Source organism: Sarcophilus harrisii, chromosome 1 (genome assembly GCF_902635505.1).
Source record: "Sarcophilus harrisii chromosome 1, mSarHar1.11, whole genome shotgun sequence".
NCBI classification, from domain to species: domain Eukaryota; kingdom Metazoa; phylum Chordata; class Mammalia; order Dasyuromorphia; family Dasyuridae; genus Sarcophilus; species Sarcophilus harrisii.
The window spans coordinates 134,425,350-134,443,644 of NC_045426.1; the positions used below are offsets into that span (position 1 = coordinate 134,425,350).

Sequence of the window (18,295 nt, forward strand, 5' to 3'; positions counted from 1 at the left end):
GGAAAATATTGCAAGCTTTAAAAGTCCAGTAAAGTAAGGAACAATTTAGTAGATTCCTCTTAAATATCTTCTTTCACTTCTTTTATTAGCCACGTGCCTGGTCCTTCAGAAAAGTACTTTGGAAATACTCCAATATTTTGAGGTTAATGGGACTATGTGATGAGTTTGAGTGTGGATTGGGGAAGTAAGTTTGGGGGGGGGGGAAGAAAAGTAACGATTTGATAGTGTTTCTCCTGCTTGGAACTGGGAGTTTTATATCATAGGCTGAATTAAAGTACTAAACCCATGGGAGAATGAAGTCCTTCTCTGTGTCCCCACTCTAGGCATTCCACCTACCCTCCTCATCCTCCCATGAGGTTCTTTCACCCACTAGTTCCTCAAGCCTGGTCAAGAGAACACAAAGTCAATACAGCTGAATCTCCAGTGAGCCAAGCCTTATGATCAAGTCAGAGAGACACTTCTACCCAGAGTTCAGTGAAGGAGTGCAAAGGGGATTTCTTTCTTGTCCTTTTGCATTATTTCAACACCAATAAGAATGCAGTGACTCTGGACAACAAGCTCTCTCTTTATACTCCTTGGCTCTACACAAATGAAGCAATTAGCCCTGACTAAATTTCACCACATCTGCATTTTCCCTATCTCTCTTCCCCAATTAGGACTCTGCTCCTTGGTAATTCTCACAGGGACAGTAGTGAATATATATCAACTCATTTATGGGAACAGGGATACACATTTTAACATTTTTTTTTTACTATCACTGTTCAGCCACAGGTTTCTTGTTAATTTTTTCTTTGTAGAAACTAGTCTTTTAAAGTAGATGATTCACTTGACATTATAAAATGTGTGTGTGTGTGTGTGTGTGTGTGTGTGTGTTAACACTTGCCACATTGTCGCAATTTGGGAGAGGAAAGAAAGATATGTTTTTGGAGACTAACTTTTCCAACAGAAGAAAATGAAGAAGGGACTGGAGAGTTTCCATCCATCCTCAGCAAAATTCCATTCGAGCTCAATGATACAATTGAGTGGGTTATTTCTAAAGCAGAGATAGGTGCATTGTGACAAAGTCCATCCTATTAATTTTGCTTATCATTGCTTAGTAAAGGCAATTGCTCTGGAATCTGGTGTCCAGTGTCACAATCTGTAATAAAGTGTTCAGTATGTCTATGGGGGTTTCTCTGCCAGGAACAGGTTCAGGATGATGTCATAGGAATCATTTGGAGATTTTGGAAAATAATACTTCAATATATACTTCTTGGGAACAGGTTGTGTATTTTCCTTATTTCCCCCTGTGTATCACCAAAGCATAGCATAATACCTGGAACATAGTAAGGGTTTAATAAAGGCTTATTGATTATTTGTTGAAATAGCTAAATTTCACAACTTCTCTGTTTTTTCTTCTCTTCTCCTAGCCCTGATGGAAGGAAATAAAATCAATAACCAACAGAAATATTTTCAATCTATTATTTACCCAACCCTAGAAATGGTAAAATGTTTATATTTCTTTTGGAGGTCTTCACTCTAAAGCCAGTTAAATTTTTCAAGAAAAGGATAACTGAAAGATCAAATATGCAAATTATATCCAGCTGATATAAAGTTCATCTTTCCAGCTTTAAAGGCAAAAACCATGGACATAAAGTGTTTTCCCCCACCCCCAGCTAAATCTATTCTATCACACACCAACCATATATACATAATACCTTATTCTAGTCCAGTAGGGGAGGATATGTTTCCTACCATGTAGCTCTTACTCAGCCCTAATATAAGTTTTCTGGGGCCAAACATATCTAAAGGAAAGAAAAAATATTAAATTTGGCATCTACAAATGAGAGTCTGGAAAATGAGGCATTTGAAGTCACTTCAAATGCCAAAGTCAACAATAATTCCCAAAGATCTGTACTTGTATATCTTATTATAAAGACAACAACAAAATATTACTCACTAATTCAGACTAAATGAGGATGGTTACAGAAATAGAATTTTATTAATTGTAAGGTCATACTATCAGTCAAAGGAAGATAAATGTTTCCTATTAGAGATTCTATTAGGACACCTGCTTCAATGAATAGACAGAATTTGCAATCAACATAATTATATGTCCTTGGGTGTTACAAATGTGCTTGAAAACTACTTATTTACATTAATTACAAAGTGAGAAGATAGATGTTTCATAGGGCATCATGTTTCATAAACAAAACCAAATAGATCTCTTTAAGGATCTGGTCCTGTCCTTTCTGATTTATTTCTATTTATTTATTTTTAGAAAGAAATTTATTTCTTTCAGGTAAAGACACAGGTTACCTGAGGGAAGCTAGACCCATATCTCACCCTTCAATATACATGTACCAACTCTTAAAGAGTTCTATTAAATGGAAGAACCAAGATGTTACTGAACTTGGGATTCTAATGCTGTAGAGCCAAATGCTGGCATGAGATCAGGATCGATGAGGTGTTCAGCATTCCTGGGTTTCTCAGAGACCACATTCCCTAAAAACCTCATCAACCAAAAATCTACCACAAGCCCAATATGTTGACTCCAGGCCACCTAGGAAGCCAAAGTGTTTTGTTTGCTGTATTCTCCTCCCTCTCCACTCCCAATTGTTTTTCTTCTCCACCTTTCACAAAATTTCATTTGGTTGGCTTTTTCCTCCCATCTTTCTATCACTAGAATTCTTTAGGTCTTTTAAAAAACAGAAGGGGAAAGTTTTGCCAGCTATTCCAATAGATTATTTTATTTTTTCCTTTTATAGCATGTCCAGCACAAAGCAGCATGCTTAAAGATATTGCTGACATGTTGTTCTATTTCCAGATCTAATTAAAGTGAACTACATTTGTCTTACTGTTATAGCAGTGTGGGGGAGGTAACTTGTGAGGTGATTCTATGGCCATCAGCCAGGATTTTAAAATCTTTGGTGTCCATATTATTTCCTGAGTTAAAAACCCATGGGAGGCAGAACTCTGTACAACCAACTGCTAGCCCTCATAGAGTATTTTACAGCATGACAGTCTGAGACAACTAAATTTATACTGTGTTTCTTTCATAAACTGCAATGGATGTTCATTCGTGAATTGACTGATTTGTTGAATAGCATTCAGAGACAATTGTTCTTTTTTTATTATCTGAATTTATTTTGTCTCTTTGTCCTATTACAGGACCTACAGGTATGGATCTTTGGCAGCTGCTACTTACTTTGGTCCTGGCAAGTTCAAATGATGCTTTTTCTCAAAGTGAGGGTGAGTTTTGTCTTTTTTTCCCTTGAAAAGTTTTAAACAACACTGAACTCTGAGCGAAGTTTTTCAAATGAAAAAAGTCAGAATCAATTGTTTTGTTTTGTTTTGTTTCACTGAATCCAACAAGAAAATGACGTTTTTAGATTCATAAGACACTAGGAATTCGAGGTGAATTGCATTGTCAGCTTTGATATTTTATATTGGCATGTCAGAAATGAAATTTATAGCTACTTTAAGAGTGAGGGATGATGCTAGACGTTCAGCTTGGAAGAGGGAAGGAAATTTCACCAGAGATGATAGGGCTTCCTCAGTTCATGTGTGGCAAATGAGAGAACCTAAGTGCAGAGTCAGGATCTTGTTAATATTCTGAGAGGTCAAAGAGTAGATCTTTGATCGAATTTTTTATTTCATATTAGACATAAACAATTTTGACCAGTGAAAGAACAAAAATCAAAGTAGGGATCAATGAATTTACAAATTCTCATTTGGTTCGTTTCTAGGAACTGATCAGGAAAACCTTTAAACTTTCTTTAGCATCTCTTCACCACACAGATTCTCTGCTTTCTGTCAAGTGATATGTCTCATTATATGTGAAGGTCAGGGCTCACAAGAGCAAACAGAGGCTTACGAGAACATGTAGAAAGCCTGAGACCCTCCAACTCTTCTCCCAGGGAGATGAAAGGGTCAAGTCTACTTCTGTTTTACTTGCATGGTGTTGATAGAGGGGAAATAGCAACAAGTTTCTACACTAGAAGAAATTATGACAGCTCCTTAAAATGGAACTTCTGGCCCCCAAAAAGCCCATAGTAGAAAGGCATTTAGGGCAAACTATAACTGAAAAGATGAGAGAGAAAAGAGAATGTAATTTTGTCTAAAAAATAATTTTAAAATATTTACAAGAAAGCATTCATATTTCTTTGAAATACTTTGGGTCTTGCTGGTGTTATTTTTAAAAATGTGTCTAGATATCAGCAGTATGCAAGTGAGACATGTAGGGAACTGCAGACTTTATTTCAGCAGCTTTTCCCATGCCTGGTTTTAGAGTCTGGTTCTGAGCCAAAGAATGACAGCTAAGATCCATGCCTGTAAAGAGCTAATGAGGGTAGCTTAATTTTTACTTTCTTCACTAATATTATTTTCACTTTCTCAGACCACTATGGGCAAGATTGGAAGAATTTTTTAGTTATAAGAATTGGAAAGAATAAAGAGTAAAAACTAAGGTGGAGGAAGAAGAAAAGGAGAGGGAAAAAAAGTAAAAGTGGGAAGGAAAAAAATTTGGCTTAGCCAAGACTGGAAAGTAAAAGCTATTTCAATCCTAGAGAATGTACAATATTGTCCTAACATGAGATGCTTTAATGCTTTGGCAAAGCCTGCACCCTCACCAAACTAATTCAGAAAAAAAAACTTCAGTGGTAAGCCTTCCCCCCCAGGTTGTTATTTACAGGAGGAAATGGAAGGGTTTGCTAACTGACCTACCAGAGACATGCTGGTCTGCTGCAAATTTCTGCCTTCTTTATTGGTTAAGTAACCAACATTTCTTTTGGACTTCTTGTCATTCTGCAATATGACTTAAAAATGGCTTTGAGTTTATTAATGATGTGGAATGACTGTTGACATAAGCAAGTTTTTGCCAAGTCTCTGGCTACTTATCTAACAGATTCAGTCAGGGAGAGCACTTGGTAGGGGTTGAGCTCAAATGACATTCATGGGCCATGTGTTTTCTTTTACCACCAGATCTGGTCAATTGCCAATTCATTTTATTTTTATTTTGTTTCCCATGGTATAGTACAAACAGAAAATTAAGGTGAGAAATAAGTTTACTCTGGATTAGCAGTCTCTTTACTTGAAATCAATTCAGAACACAGAACTTAAATTTTCATCTTTGAGAATTAGTAGATGGAATCCACCAGGAGAAAAGTCACCTAGATAACATTGTAGTACAGCAGACATGATTTTTTAACAGCATATTAGAAATAAATAAGGATCTGGAGTAATCTGACATAGTATTCCTTGAAACATCTTCATTTAAAGTATTAAATAACCGTAAATAAAAGTATTAAATAATTTATTTATTGTAATAATCAATAAATAATAAATTAAATAAATTATAAAGTATTAAATAAAATAATACATTTTTCTTTAGTGAGAAATATATTACCTCTCAGGAGCCTTTTTTCATTAAATCTTATTTCCCCATTAGAAATTAAATGGGCAATAAACGCTAAGGAATGTCATCATTGTACTGGATAAAGTTCAGCGATAGACTGAGCACTGTCAATTACCAGAAAAATCTTTCCATCAGCTTCTGACAGCAAGAAAAAATAATTCCAGAGATGCTTCATTTTCAGAATTCCAGAAAATGCTAACCACTCTCAGTTGGTTGTACTAAATTGCTACTAATGGGTCAAGAGAAAAAATAATTCCAGAGATGCTTCATTTTCAGAATTCCAGAAAATGCTAACCACTCTCAGTTGGTTGTACTAAATTGCTACTAATGGGGTTGCTTAATGAGAAATGCATTTTTACAAACTGTCTACAAAATGCTTCCAGGGTTAAGGCAAGGTACTGTCTATATCAATCAGTCATCCAGCATTTTCTGCATACTCACTGTGTTTCCGGCAGTTTAAAATCCTTGTCAGGATATGTGGGAGATAAAAAAAAAATGTAAAACACAGTTCCTGCCCTTAAATAGCCACCAATCTAGTTTGGGAGATGAGAGACCTATACATATTTCTCTTCTAGAGTACAAGGTATTCTAAAAGTGCTTGTTAAATGATATAAGGACTATTTCTCAATGCTGTGAAAGGGCATCAAGAGAGCGCAATATGGTCTTTGAGTGGTTTACTTAACAAATTCATTCTATCTGCATCCAGGAAAATAATTAATAAAATAGAAATATATATATATAGGATGACTACATACGTGTATATGTGTGTGCATATGTGCGTGTGTGCGCACATGCGCCTAATGGTAACTTGGGGGAAGAGTAGAAAAGGAAAAGAGAAAACTTTATTATATGATATATTATCATATTATGTTAGATGATAACTTTATTATATATTTAAAAGGAATAGCAAATTGTACATAATATATTTGCAGTTTCATGTGTGACCATCTTTTTATTATATTATGGAAATATTTGCTTTATTCCATAAATTAAAAATAAAATAAAACTTTTTTTAAAAAATCATTCAATGAAATTTTTTTAGCTCTGTATTCTAGCTTGTTGAATTATTGATTGGTTTATAGGTGCTATGGGGGAGAAAAAGGTGGAAAGGATATAATCTCTGTCCTCAAGAGGATTATAATTTACTAGGAAATGTGACCCAGTAAATATGTGTGTAAATGTAGGCCAGTAAATGTGGCCTTGTGTACTTCAATTGTCTACTTTCATACCATATGAGGTTGAAGGAAATGAAGCTGTTTATTTAACCAAGAGAAGACTTTTAAATTAGACCTCATAGTTGTCTTCATCTCTTTGAAGGTTTGTCGTGTTGTTGTGGAAAAGAATAATTACACTTACTTTGTTTGGCCTGAAAAGACAATGCATAGAGCACCAGCCCTGGAACCTGAGTTCAAATGCAGTCTCAAACACTTACTAACTGTGTGATCCCAGGGCCTGTCACTTAACATAAATTGCCTTAAAAAAAAAAAAAAAAAAACAAGGTCAGGGACAATGGTTAGGTGAAAAAAGGAAAGTTTAGGCTAAATGTCAGGAAGAATTCTGTAACATTTGGAACAATCAATATATTGGATATTCAGTCTTCAAAGACCTCATTAGAAGTCTTCAAGCAGCATTAGTTATATTGTAATGGAAATTATTTTTCATGTATGAATGGGACCAGATTATGCTTTAAATTGAAGTCCTTCCATCTTAAAATTACTTGGCAGATTCCAATTGGTATTTTCTTGAATGAATAAAGGATTGAGTATTTCTGAAGCACCTATGCTAAGTGCTAGAAATACAAATAGAAAAAGAAGATAATCCCTGGCATCAAGGAGTTCTCATTCAAACTAGGGAAGGCAATGCATATGAACTTCAGTGCAGAGCAGATGGAAAGGCTTGGCGATGCTGGGGGTATGGTGGAAAGACATGTACAAGGTTCCAAATCCTTAGGGTGCATTTTTGTCCACATCCTTGCATTTCTCTCTCCAATGGTCCTAGTCAGACAAGGTAATTGTTGTTTTCATAACTACCTTCTTAAACCCCCCCCCAAGAAAAACATGCAAGAAAATACTCTGGTGACATTCATTTAGACAGGAGACTTGATAATGAAATACAGGAACTTCAACAGATGGAAAATATTCCATGTCTCCAAGACAAGTCTAATTGCATTAGCTCACTTGCATGGGAGATTCCTTCTACCTCTTGCCCTTTCCATCCCACTGTTTCTCTCCCTGCTGCTTCTGCAGAATGAGAGAAGCCAGTTTAGGTAACATAAGCCATCCATCTTCCTAAAATAGCCTTTGAGGAAAGGATCCACAACTGATCTTTCCTGATTGCTCGCATCCCACTTTGGGGAAACCATACCCAAAGTTTCTCAAACCTGCCATTGATTATAAAGATAAGACTGGGAGGTGGGTAAGAACCAAGTTGTTAGAGCTTTGAATTGGGAAAAGGGGAATTAAATTTGTCCTTGAAGAACGGGTCTCCCACATTTACTGTATTTTGAACATATGATGAAACAACCCTATTCAGAGGCAGGTCATGCAAAAGGAGCAAATCTTTCATATGAAAATACTTCCCTTTTCATTTGATGAGAATGGGTTAGACCAAGGAGCCTCTTAAAAGCATGAATGATTGATCCTACTAAGTATATAGTTATTGAAGCCTGTATCATGATATATCAAACAAGTTATAAAATAATAACTTATATTTATATAGCTCTTTAAAGTTTGTGATGTACTTTATATACATTATCTCTCAGTTGAACCTTACAATAACCCTATAAGGTAGGTGGTATTATTATCCTCATTTTACAGAGGAAGAAACTGAGGTTCAGGGAGGTTCAGTAATTTGCCCGTGTTTTGGACATCAGACATTGCTGAATTTTAATCCAGGTGTCCCTGGCTCCAGCCCTGTATTTCACCATGCTGTCACCCTAATTAAGAAATTTGTGTTGTTAGTAATACCAAAATCTTTTAAAAAGACCAAAAACAAAACAAAACAAAACAAAACAAAACAAAAAACCTTTGAACTCCATTCATACAACCAAGACACTACTCAAAGTAGGGAGATTTCTCCCTTTAATATAGAGAGCATCTGAAGAGATTCCCAGAGAACTTGGATGATTTTCTTCAATATACCTTTCACCATCACAATTGAAATTCTCTAGCCTCTTGAGAACCTGCCAAGGCACATTGGCATGTACTTCAGACCAGCTTTAGGAGCAAGTCCCAGAGCCATTCCACAAATGGTACAACCTCAAGAGAAGATGGCCCTCCTGCAGCTACCCCCCTGCAGACCTTACCCCATCTTGGAGGGAGGGAGGTTGTTCCACAGAACTACTACCATCAATACTGGCTCCCAGAAGAGGATGAGAAATATAAATATAAATGACTGTGACTGCTTGGCTCACAGCTCACTGCCTGTCTGTCAATAGATCTGAACTACAGAGGAAGAGATTACTACTGTTACTACTGCTGCTACAGGGATCCTGGACTTGCCTCCTATGCCAAGGGTACTAGGATCCTGTCTTACATAATTATAACCACACTGACTTACATGTCCTTGTAATTCTGGATGCCGCCCTCTCTGTATCTTAGGAAACTTTCTAAGATCATACCCTGTTTGTTGTTGAGAGGCATCAGTTGTATCCCACTCTTTGTGACTCCATTTAGGTTTTCTTGGCCAAGATACTGGAGAAGTTTACTATTTCCTTATTCAGTCATTTTACAGATGGGGAAACTGAAGCAAACAGGCTCACACCAGTTAAGTGTATGAGAATAGATTTGTACTTGAGGAGTTTTGTGGATTCCAAGTCTAGTGCATGATCTACAGGCTTCACCTAGCTACCCATACCTAGGGCATGCCTAGGTTCCCAAGGTTCCCAAGCTGCATCAGTAAAGAGAATTATTTCACTGGGAGTTTCCTATACCAGTGAAATCAAAGATCTTCACTTAAAAAAAAAAAAAAAAAAAAAGCTTACATTTAAATAATGCTTTCTAGTCACTGAGTACTTTCACTTACATAATCTTATTTAATCCCCCATGACAACCAGGTGAAAAAGGTGGGGCAGCTGATATTTTCTCCCTTTTACATGGAAGGAAATTTGTTCCAAAAAGGATACGACATTTGCCTTAGGTCAGTAGTGTCTAATTCAAAAAGAAATAGGATCAGTGATGATTCCTATATGTGTCACATTGCCTTGATTTTAAACTATAATATTATCTGTGTTTTATAAAATTTTATTTATTTAATTATTTTCTAATTACTTTTAATCTGGCTCAAAATTCTCAGGAGTGTTACCTATAGGTTTCATGTTTGACATCTCTGCTTTTGGTTCCCTAGCTGGGGATAATGTTGTGTCTAAATCACACTAGAAGTACCTAGAAGTGACAGATAAAGAAAGGGTTGTTTGGGGTTTTTTGGAGGGAGGGGAAGGTTTGGTAGCAGCCCTTTTTGTAGTGTCAAGAAACTGAAAAATTGAGTAGATGCCCATCAGTTGGGTAATGGCTGAATAAATTATGGTATGTAAATATAATGTTCTATAAGAAATGTCAGCAGGCTGATTTCAGAAAAATGTGGAAACACTTACATGAACCGATGCTGAGTGAAACAAGCAGAACCAAGAGACATTGTACACAGTAACAAGAAGATTATGTGATGATCAACTGTGATGGGCTTGGTTCTTCTCAACATTTCAATAATTCAAGGCAATTCCAATAAATTTGGAATGGAAAATGCCATCCATATCCAGAAAAAGAACTATGGAAATTGACTATGGATCGAAGAATAGTATTTTCACTTTTTGTTTGTTTGTTTTGTTTCATGTTTTTTTTTCCTTTTCATCTGATTTTTCTTGCACAATGTGACGAATATGGAACTATATTTTAAAGAATTATACATATTTAACCTTAAAAAAGAAAGGCATTTTAATATTTTCCCAATTACATATGAAGAAAATTCTTAACATTAATTTTTACAAAATTTTGAGTTCCAAATTTTTCTCCTTCCTTGCCTCTCCCCTCTTCTTCCTAAAATAGTAAGCAATTATTTAAGTTATATGTGTGCCATCACATAAAACGTTATTTCCATATTAATCATATTGTGAAAGAAGAAATAACCAAAAGGAAAACACACAAACACACCTAAGTGAAAATAATTTGCTTCAATATGTATTCAGAGCCCATCAGTTCTTTTTCTAGATGTGAGTAGCATTTTTCATCATGAGTCCTTTGGAACAGTCTTGGATCATCGTACTGCTAGAAGAGCCAAGTCATTTATAGTTGTTGTTACTGATTACAGTATTCACCTGGTTATGATCCAAAGAAAGTATATTTGATGAAATAAGAGGTAAGATACAGCATACTCATTTTCTTGCTCTTCTTCCAGAGCAAGCCATTCTTTACACACACACACACACACACACACACACACACACACATATTTATTTATTTATTTACAAAACATATGCTTGGGTAATTTTTCAACATTGACCCTTGTAAAATCTTCTGTTCCAAATTTTCCCCTCCTTCCCCCCATCCCCTCCCCTAAATGGCAGGTAGTTCAATAAATGTTAAATACGTTAAAGTATATGTTAAATCCAATATATGTATACATATTTATACAGATATCTTGCTGCACAAGAAAAATAGGATCTAGGAAGAAAGAAAAAAACCTGAGAAGGAAAACAAAAATGCAAGCAAACAAAAACAGAAAGAGTGAAAATGCTATGTTGTGTTCCACACTTTGTTCCCACAGTCCTCTCTCTGGGTGTAAATGGCTCTCTTCATTACTGAACAGTTGGAAATGGGTTGAGTCATCTCAATATTGAAGAGACCCATGTCCATCAGAATTGATCATAGTATGGTCTTCTTGTTGCCATGTATAATGATCTCCTGGTTCTGCTCATTTCACTTAGCAACAATTAATATAAATCTCTCCAGACCTCTCTGAAAGCATCCTGCTGGTTGTTTCTTACAGAACAGTAGTATTCCATAACATTCATATACCACAATTTATTCAGCCATTTTCCAACTGATAGGCATCCACTCAGTTTCCTGTTTTTAGGCACTACAAAAAAGTGCTGCCACAAATATTTTTGCACATGTGAGTCCCTTTCCCTCCTTTAAGATCTCTTTGGGATATAAGCCCAATAGTAACACTGCTGGACCAAAGAATATGCACAGTTTGATTACTTTTTGAGCATAGTTCCAAATTGCTCTTCAGAATGGTTAGATTCATTCACAATTCCACCAACTATCAGTGTCCCAGTTTTCCCACATCCCCTCCAATATTCATCATTTTCTTTTCCTGTCATCTTAACCAATCTGAGAGGTGTGTAGTGGTACCTCAGAGTTGTCTTAATTTGCATTTCTCTGATCACTAGTGATTTGGAGCACCTTTTCATGTGACCACAAATAGTTTCAATTTCTTCATCTGAAAATTGTCTGTTCATATCCTTTGACCATTTATCAATTGGAAAATGGTTTGAACTAATATAAATTTGATTCTCTATATATTTTGGAAATGAGGCCTTTATCAGAACCTTTGAATATAAAAATGTTTTCCCAGTTTATTGCTTCCCTTCTAATCTTGTCTGCATTAGTTTTGTTTGTACAAAAACTTTTTAACTTAATATAATTAAAATTACTTGTTTTTGATCAATAATGATCTCTAGTTCCTTCCTCCTCCACAGGTCTGAGAGGTAAACTATCTTATATGCTTCTAATTTATTTACAATATCATTCTTTATATCTAGATCATGAACCCATTTTGACCTTATCTTGGTATATGGTGTTAAGTGTAAGTCAATGCCTAGTTTCTGACATACTAGTTTCCAATTTTCTCAGCAGTTTTTGTCAAATAGTGAACTTATCTCAAAAGTTGGGGTCTTTGAGTTTATCAAACACTAGATTGCTATAGTCATTGACTATTTTGTCCTGTGAACCTAACCTATTCCATTGATTAACTAGTCTGTTTCTTAGCCAGTACCAAATGATTTTGATGACCACTGCTTTATAATATAGTTTTAGATCTAATACTGCTAGGCCACCTTCATTTGTTTTTTTTTTATTAATTCCCTTGAAATTCTTGACCTTTTATTCTTTCAGATGAATTTTTTTATTTTTTCTAGGTCAGTAAAATAGTTTCTTGGGTGTTAGTACTAAATAAGTAAATTAGTTTAGGGAATATCGTCATCTTTATTATATTCACTCGACCTATCCAAGAGCACTTGATATTTTTCCAATTGTTTAGATCTGATTTTATTTATGTGGAAAGTGTTTTATAGTTTTGCTCATGTAGTTCCTGGCTTTCCCTTGGCAGATAGATTCCCAAATAGTTTATACTATCAACAGTTATTTTAAATGGAATTGCTCTTTGTATCTCTTGCTATTGGATTTTGTTAGTGATGTATAAAAATGCTAATGATGTATGTGGATTTATTTTGTATTTTGTAACTTTGCTAAAGTTGTGGATTATTTCTAATAGCTTTTTAGTAAAATCTCTGGGTTTCTCTAAGTATACCATCCTATCATCTTCAAAGAGTGATAATTTGGTTTCCTCGTTACCTACTCTAATTCCTTTAATCTCTTTTTCATCTCTTATTGCCAAAGCTAGCATTTCTAATACATTATTGAATAGTAATGGTGATAGTGGGCAACCTTGTTTCACCCCTGATCTTATTAGGAATGGTTTCAGTTTATCCCGATTACATATGATGTTTGCTGATGGTTTTAAATAGATGAGAGCAAGCCATTCTTAATGATGCATGGTGTGGTAGGGCAGAATCATGGAGGATGAGAGCCATCAGCCCACCAGCATTGGGGTGGGATTTATATGGCACAGTTCTGTCAATAAGGTTAGATGATGATATCATTGCTGCTTGTGCCTCCCCTACCCAGTATCCAGGTCTGTTTGCCCCCCCCCCCAATCTAGCCCATGCCAAAAAAAAAAAATCTTAGCCTGTCAGTAGCTTGAAAACATGCTAACTAGTCCAGAGTTTGCATAGGATTTACAATCCTACCTTTGAAAATAGAACTTTCAAATGCTACTGTGGAGTCTTTTGGTACTGCTACAGATTTTCTTAGCATAGGCTAGCCCTGACTCTGTGGCATTTGATAAAAGGGTCTTTAAAAAAAGGTGATGAGTCTGGGATTAGAAAACTTATGTCCTAACTCCACAATTACTAGCTGTGTGAACTTAAGTCAATTAAATTTATCAGAACTTGTTTGTTCATCTTTAAAATGGACATAATAATACGAGTACTCCCTATTTCACAAGGATCTGGGATGATGGGGATGAAGGATACACATGTGATAATGTATGTCCAAGAACTTGAAAGCTATAAAGTATTTTACAAATATTACCTCTTATTATTCTCAGGTCTAGCTTCATAAGCATTCTGGGAGACTTCAGCTGTAAGGCAGATCATCTGGGTTTATAGTATCCAAATATACACTGGATAGGAAAATCTTTAGAAAAATGGTGAAATAGGGGGACTACATTGGGGAAGGAGCATTGGATTTGGAGTCAACTGCACCTGAGTTAAATTTCTAGTTCTACTTATTACCCATGTGTCACTTGTCAAGCCAATTTATCCCCCTAGAAGTGAATATACTAGTCTATGAATTGAAATAGATGTTTCTAGTGTTCGTTGCTCCTTTAGTAGTTCTGAATTCTGTGCTACTTGTCTCTAAGACTTCATGCCACACCTTTACATCTCCTTCTCCTGCCTCAGTGGTGTTATAAAATGCAAAGATCCCATGTATGTAATATGAAACGTTCTGCCGGGCAAATTTGGGTCTCTTTAATGAGACTCATATCAAAGCATGAGAATGCAGCTGCTGACAATGTCACTTGCCATGCAAAGGACACTAATCAATGGCTTCCTCACTTGTCATTAGTTCAATAATTATCAGCTCAAAGGTGATGATGAAGTGGAATATTTACACACCTTGAACTCTGTTGTGATTCATCTTTCAAAGGTAATTTCTCCTTTAAGCCATAGGTGTTTCATAGCCATGCTAAAATGTCAGAATGCCATGAAACACATACTGTCAAGTTGAAATACAAACCGGAGATGGGTGGGGGCGGTTTCTTCTTCTGTTATGTATTTCCAGATCACTAAAATTAATTTGCAGCTTATAGTCCCAGAATTGTAGAAGAGGCTTGAGTTTCTATGTCTCCTTTAAAAGGCTTTGAATATGAAATTCACTTTGCAAGACTATGTGAGAAATTAGATTGTTGAATTATACTTCAAATAGTGTGATTGTAGATGCCAGAACAAGAAGCAACATGTTGATGGGTTATAATGTGCCCACAGATGAAGAAATGATTCCCGGTGTGGGGATTCAGGTCTCCCTGAAAAAGAAGGGGGGAGCAAGATATGTGAGGAAACATACAGGTGTGCTGTTTTACAAATGTGTAGCTTCATTTACGTCAAAGTTTTAAAAGGAGTTTTAATGAATCCTTTGTTTCTAGCCCTGTCTGAGGTGTGAAATATCTGCTTGTACAATCAAACCTCGGTCATTAGGAATAATTGGTGGGAAGGGAAGAAGATAAAAGAAGGGAAAATATTGGAAAAGAAACAGAAGGGAAAGGAAGGGAAGGCAAGGGAAGGGAATTGACTATCATGCCAAGTTTGAATTGTAGGCAAAGACTTGGGTTCAATCAATCAATCATCTAGAATCTATTAAGTGCCCGCTATATGCCAAGTAAAGCTCTGGAGATACAAAAAAAAAAAGTTAAAAATAAGCAAATCTTGCTCTCCAGGAGATAATTTTGTAGTCCCTTTTTCAGATGAGGAAACTGAGATAACCGAGGTGACAGAGATAGTGTTTGAGGTAGCATCTGAACTCAATTCTTCCTGATTCCAAGTCCAGTAGTCTCTGCAATTTGCCATGTGCTTTGGAGATCTCCTGGCTCTTTTTCATGCATTCTTTCTCCGTGATGGTTAGGCTTTCCTGATGATTGCTTAACCTTTTGGCTTTCTCATTAGTTTCCCAATACTCCTGGTGTTCTCACCAAAGTCCAATCAAAAAAGTGTGAGCCATGTCAGAAGCCAGACATTTGCCTCAGTAGGAGCTAACAGGTGGTGAAGTACCAAATTTCCCTTCATCCCCTTGCAGTTGGTAAGTATATTTTCCCCTACATGAACAGGTCTAGACACAACGTGCAGAAGGAGAATGAAAAAGAATAAGGCTCCAAGAGGGACACAGCATGAATGAAAACAGACTTTGCTTGCTGATTCTGAATTCCAGCAAAGCACCAGCTCCCCACGTGCTGAGGTCCTAGTCTGGCTTGGCTCAAATGCCAAGTACTGCAGGACAGCGGTCTGGGTGTTCATGCCTGTGCCAGGCACTGCTTGCCTGGTGTTAACCTTGCCACTCAACGTCTCCGCTTGTTTTCGTGGAGCACAATTGACTAGTTCCCTTTTGTGGGATCATCCTGGTCCCACAGAGCATGGCTTTCCTGGAAAGCATTCCTTCAGCAGTAGGAGGATGTAGATGAATTCTACTTCCATCTTCCATCACAGGTATGAAAGTCCCTGCGACTTCTTTGTAGTGTAATCTCTGCTTTCTTCCTTCTTTTACTCGGTTTGGTGAGTTAATAACCTGAGTTCTCAGATACTACAAGTCCCAGTTTAAAACAGATATTCATGTTCCATTAAATATCACAGTGGAGGTGTGCAGAAGAACTTGTTGAATTTTTTACACCTTTCTCATTATGTGGACATCAATCAGGGAAGGACAGAGAAGTCAAATCTATATGCATTTATTAAGCATCAACTATATACCAGGCACTGCACTTCCAGCTTGGGTGAAATAGGGAGACCGAGTGACATCATAATTAGGGGTCTAAGCTGGCAGTCAGGGAGCCCTAAATCCAATCATAGACAGGGTATAGTCTGGGTTGGGATGGAGGGAGCTCCCTTACTGACAGAGAACTTCCCCCTCCAAACTGAGGAAATTACAGATTATTTACATGTCCCTGTTTGCATATTGTTAAACATCGTGGTCACACTCTGACCAGCAAAGAAGTCCTTAATTGGCTTCTGTGACAACATCCCCCACCATGGCCACCATTTTCCTTTTCAGATTTTATTCCTCTCTGACCTAGATCTCTAATGAAGCTACATCAAATCACAGTGACCTACATAAACACACAATGATCTGAGCTTTGAAATCAACTTAAAAACTACATGTACAATACAGTGGAAGTGATTATATGATGGGATTTCTGCTACATCCTAGAGATACACAGAAATGTATTGACTGACACAACAGGTCTTAATAATTCATGATTTGGAAAATTTGTATAATGTAAAGGAAAACAACACTGAAAGAAAGACCTAAGAATGCTGATTAATGCATACCAATCATAAGTACAGAAATGGACTTACGATGCAGGAGATCTCTCACCTCTTGGCAGAGAGGGCTATAGGTAGGGAATAAGGCTGATATTTTCAGAGATAGCTGATATAGATATATATATATAGATAGATAGATAGCTTAGCTATATTTGTTCAAAGCAAGACTTTTGGATGAGAAAGTAGAATCAAAGAGAAGTAACTAAAAAAGATAATTAGTAAAATAATTTTAAACTTTCTTAAAAAACTAATTTTGTAGTCAGAAATAAGAAATGCTAGGGTGCATATAAAAAGTTGCACTTGAATATTTAGATTATCTTTTAAATGAAGAATTAGAAAGTATTAATTTTACAAAGTCCCTTCATTTAGGATCAAATGATTCAATGAACATATAGTTCTTTGATAATTAATACTTTTAGTTTTGGGGGTTTTTAAGTCCATGAATCAAAAGGTTCTGTGGTAAGAATAGGCACTTTTGCTTGGTTTAGTATAAGCAAATGGGCATTGGGTCTATTAAGAACTTAGCCAGTTAATAATCTAGTGTGTAAACTTGGAGAGCATCCACAGTAATCTTAAGAGACAAAAAGTCAAAATGTTGAATGTTGTTTACTGGAAACAACTTTTGTTACATAATGATTTTACAGCTATCTTCAGAATCTACTTGAGGACCTAAAAAAGGAATATGAAATATAATTGTCTATCAATGAAATGAGCTGCTTTAAGAGATACTGAGTTCTCATCTCTGTTTAAACTGAAGTTGATCATCTAATAGGAATACTTTAAAAGAATGCCTCTTCCCAGTTGTTTTGATCCAATTTATTTCTACTTTAGTTATAGCTATATATATAAATAAGTATATAGAGAGATGAATGTATCTAAATATGTGCTTATGTATATGTAAATATGTTTGTATATATGTATTTGTTTCTCTAGAAAAGATAACCTTCATGGGGAGAATGGATGTTTAATTTTTGCCTTTTTATTCTGTGTCTGGTACAATGCCCCACAAATGACAGATGCTTACTAAATGGTGGTTGGTTGATTGGTTAGCTGATTGAGAGGTTGGACTGCATATCATTTCTAGTTTTCATTTGCGAGTCTGTGGTTTCTGATTCATATGTACAGTCTATATAAAGAGACATCACTGTGATATCTTTTTCTGTTCTTAAATTTTTAAAAGTTTTAACTAAATTTGTTGAACTATACTTTCACATGCTGGATTAACACATTTTAGAAATATTTTACACAAAAAGATATATTTCTCACAAAACATAAGAGCAGGCAAGAGATCATTTAGCCAAACCACCTGTTTTACAGATGAGAAGACTAAGGCCCAGGGGGTAAAGACTTGCCCAAATTGAAACAACTAGTTAGTAACAGAGCTTGGCCTAAAAGCCAAATTTTCTGCTATAGTGAGTGCTCTGTTTACTAACCTGTCTTCTAACCTCAAATTAACCAGAAAATTTCTTTCACAGAAACTTTACCATCTTGATTATCTGAAATTCTACTCTTCCTAAGAGAATTTATCCAAA

At 36.0% G+C, this 18,295-nt stretch overlaps 1 protein-coding gene across 4 annotated transcripts in view; it reads left to right on the forward strand.

Annotated features, from left to right (window-relative positions):
* The window catches only part of GHR (growth hormone receptor), a 299,645-nt gene that overhangs the window by 144,038 nt on the left and 137,312 nt on the right, over positions 1-18,295 (forward strand). For all 4 annotated transcript variants that reach the window (XM_003759913.4, XM_031964598.1, XM_031964606.1 and 1 more), the window contains one exon: positions 3,151-3,231. In XM_003759913.4, the coding sequence (XP_003759961.3) occupies positions 3,151-3,231 (81 nt within the window). The remainder of the gene's footprint in view (positions 1-3,150; positions 3,232-18,295) is intronic.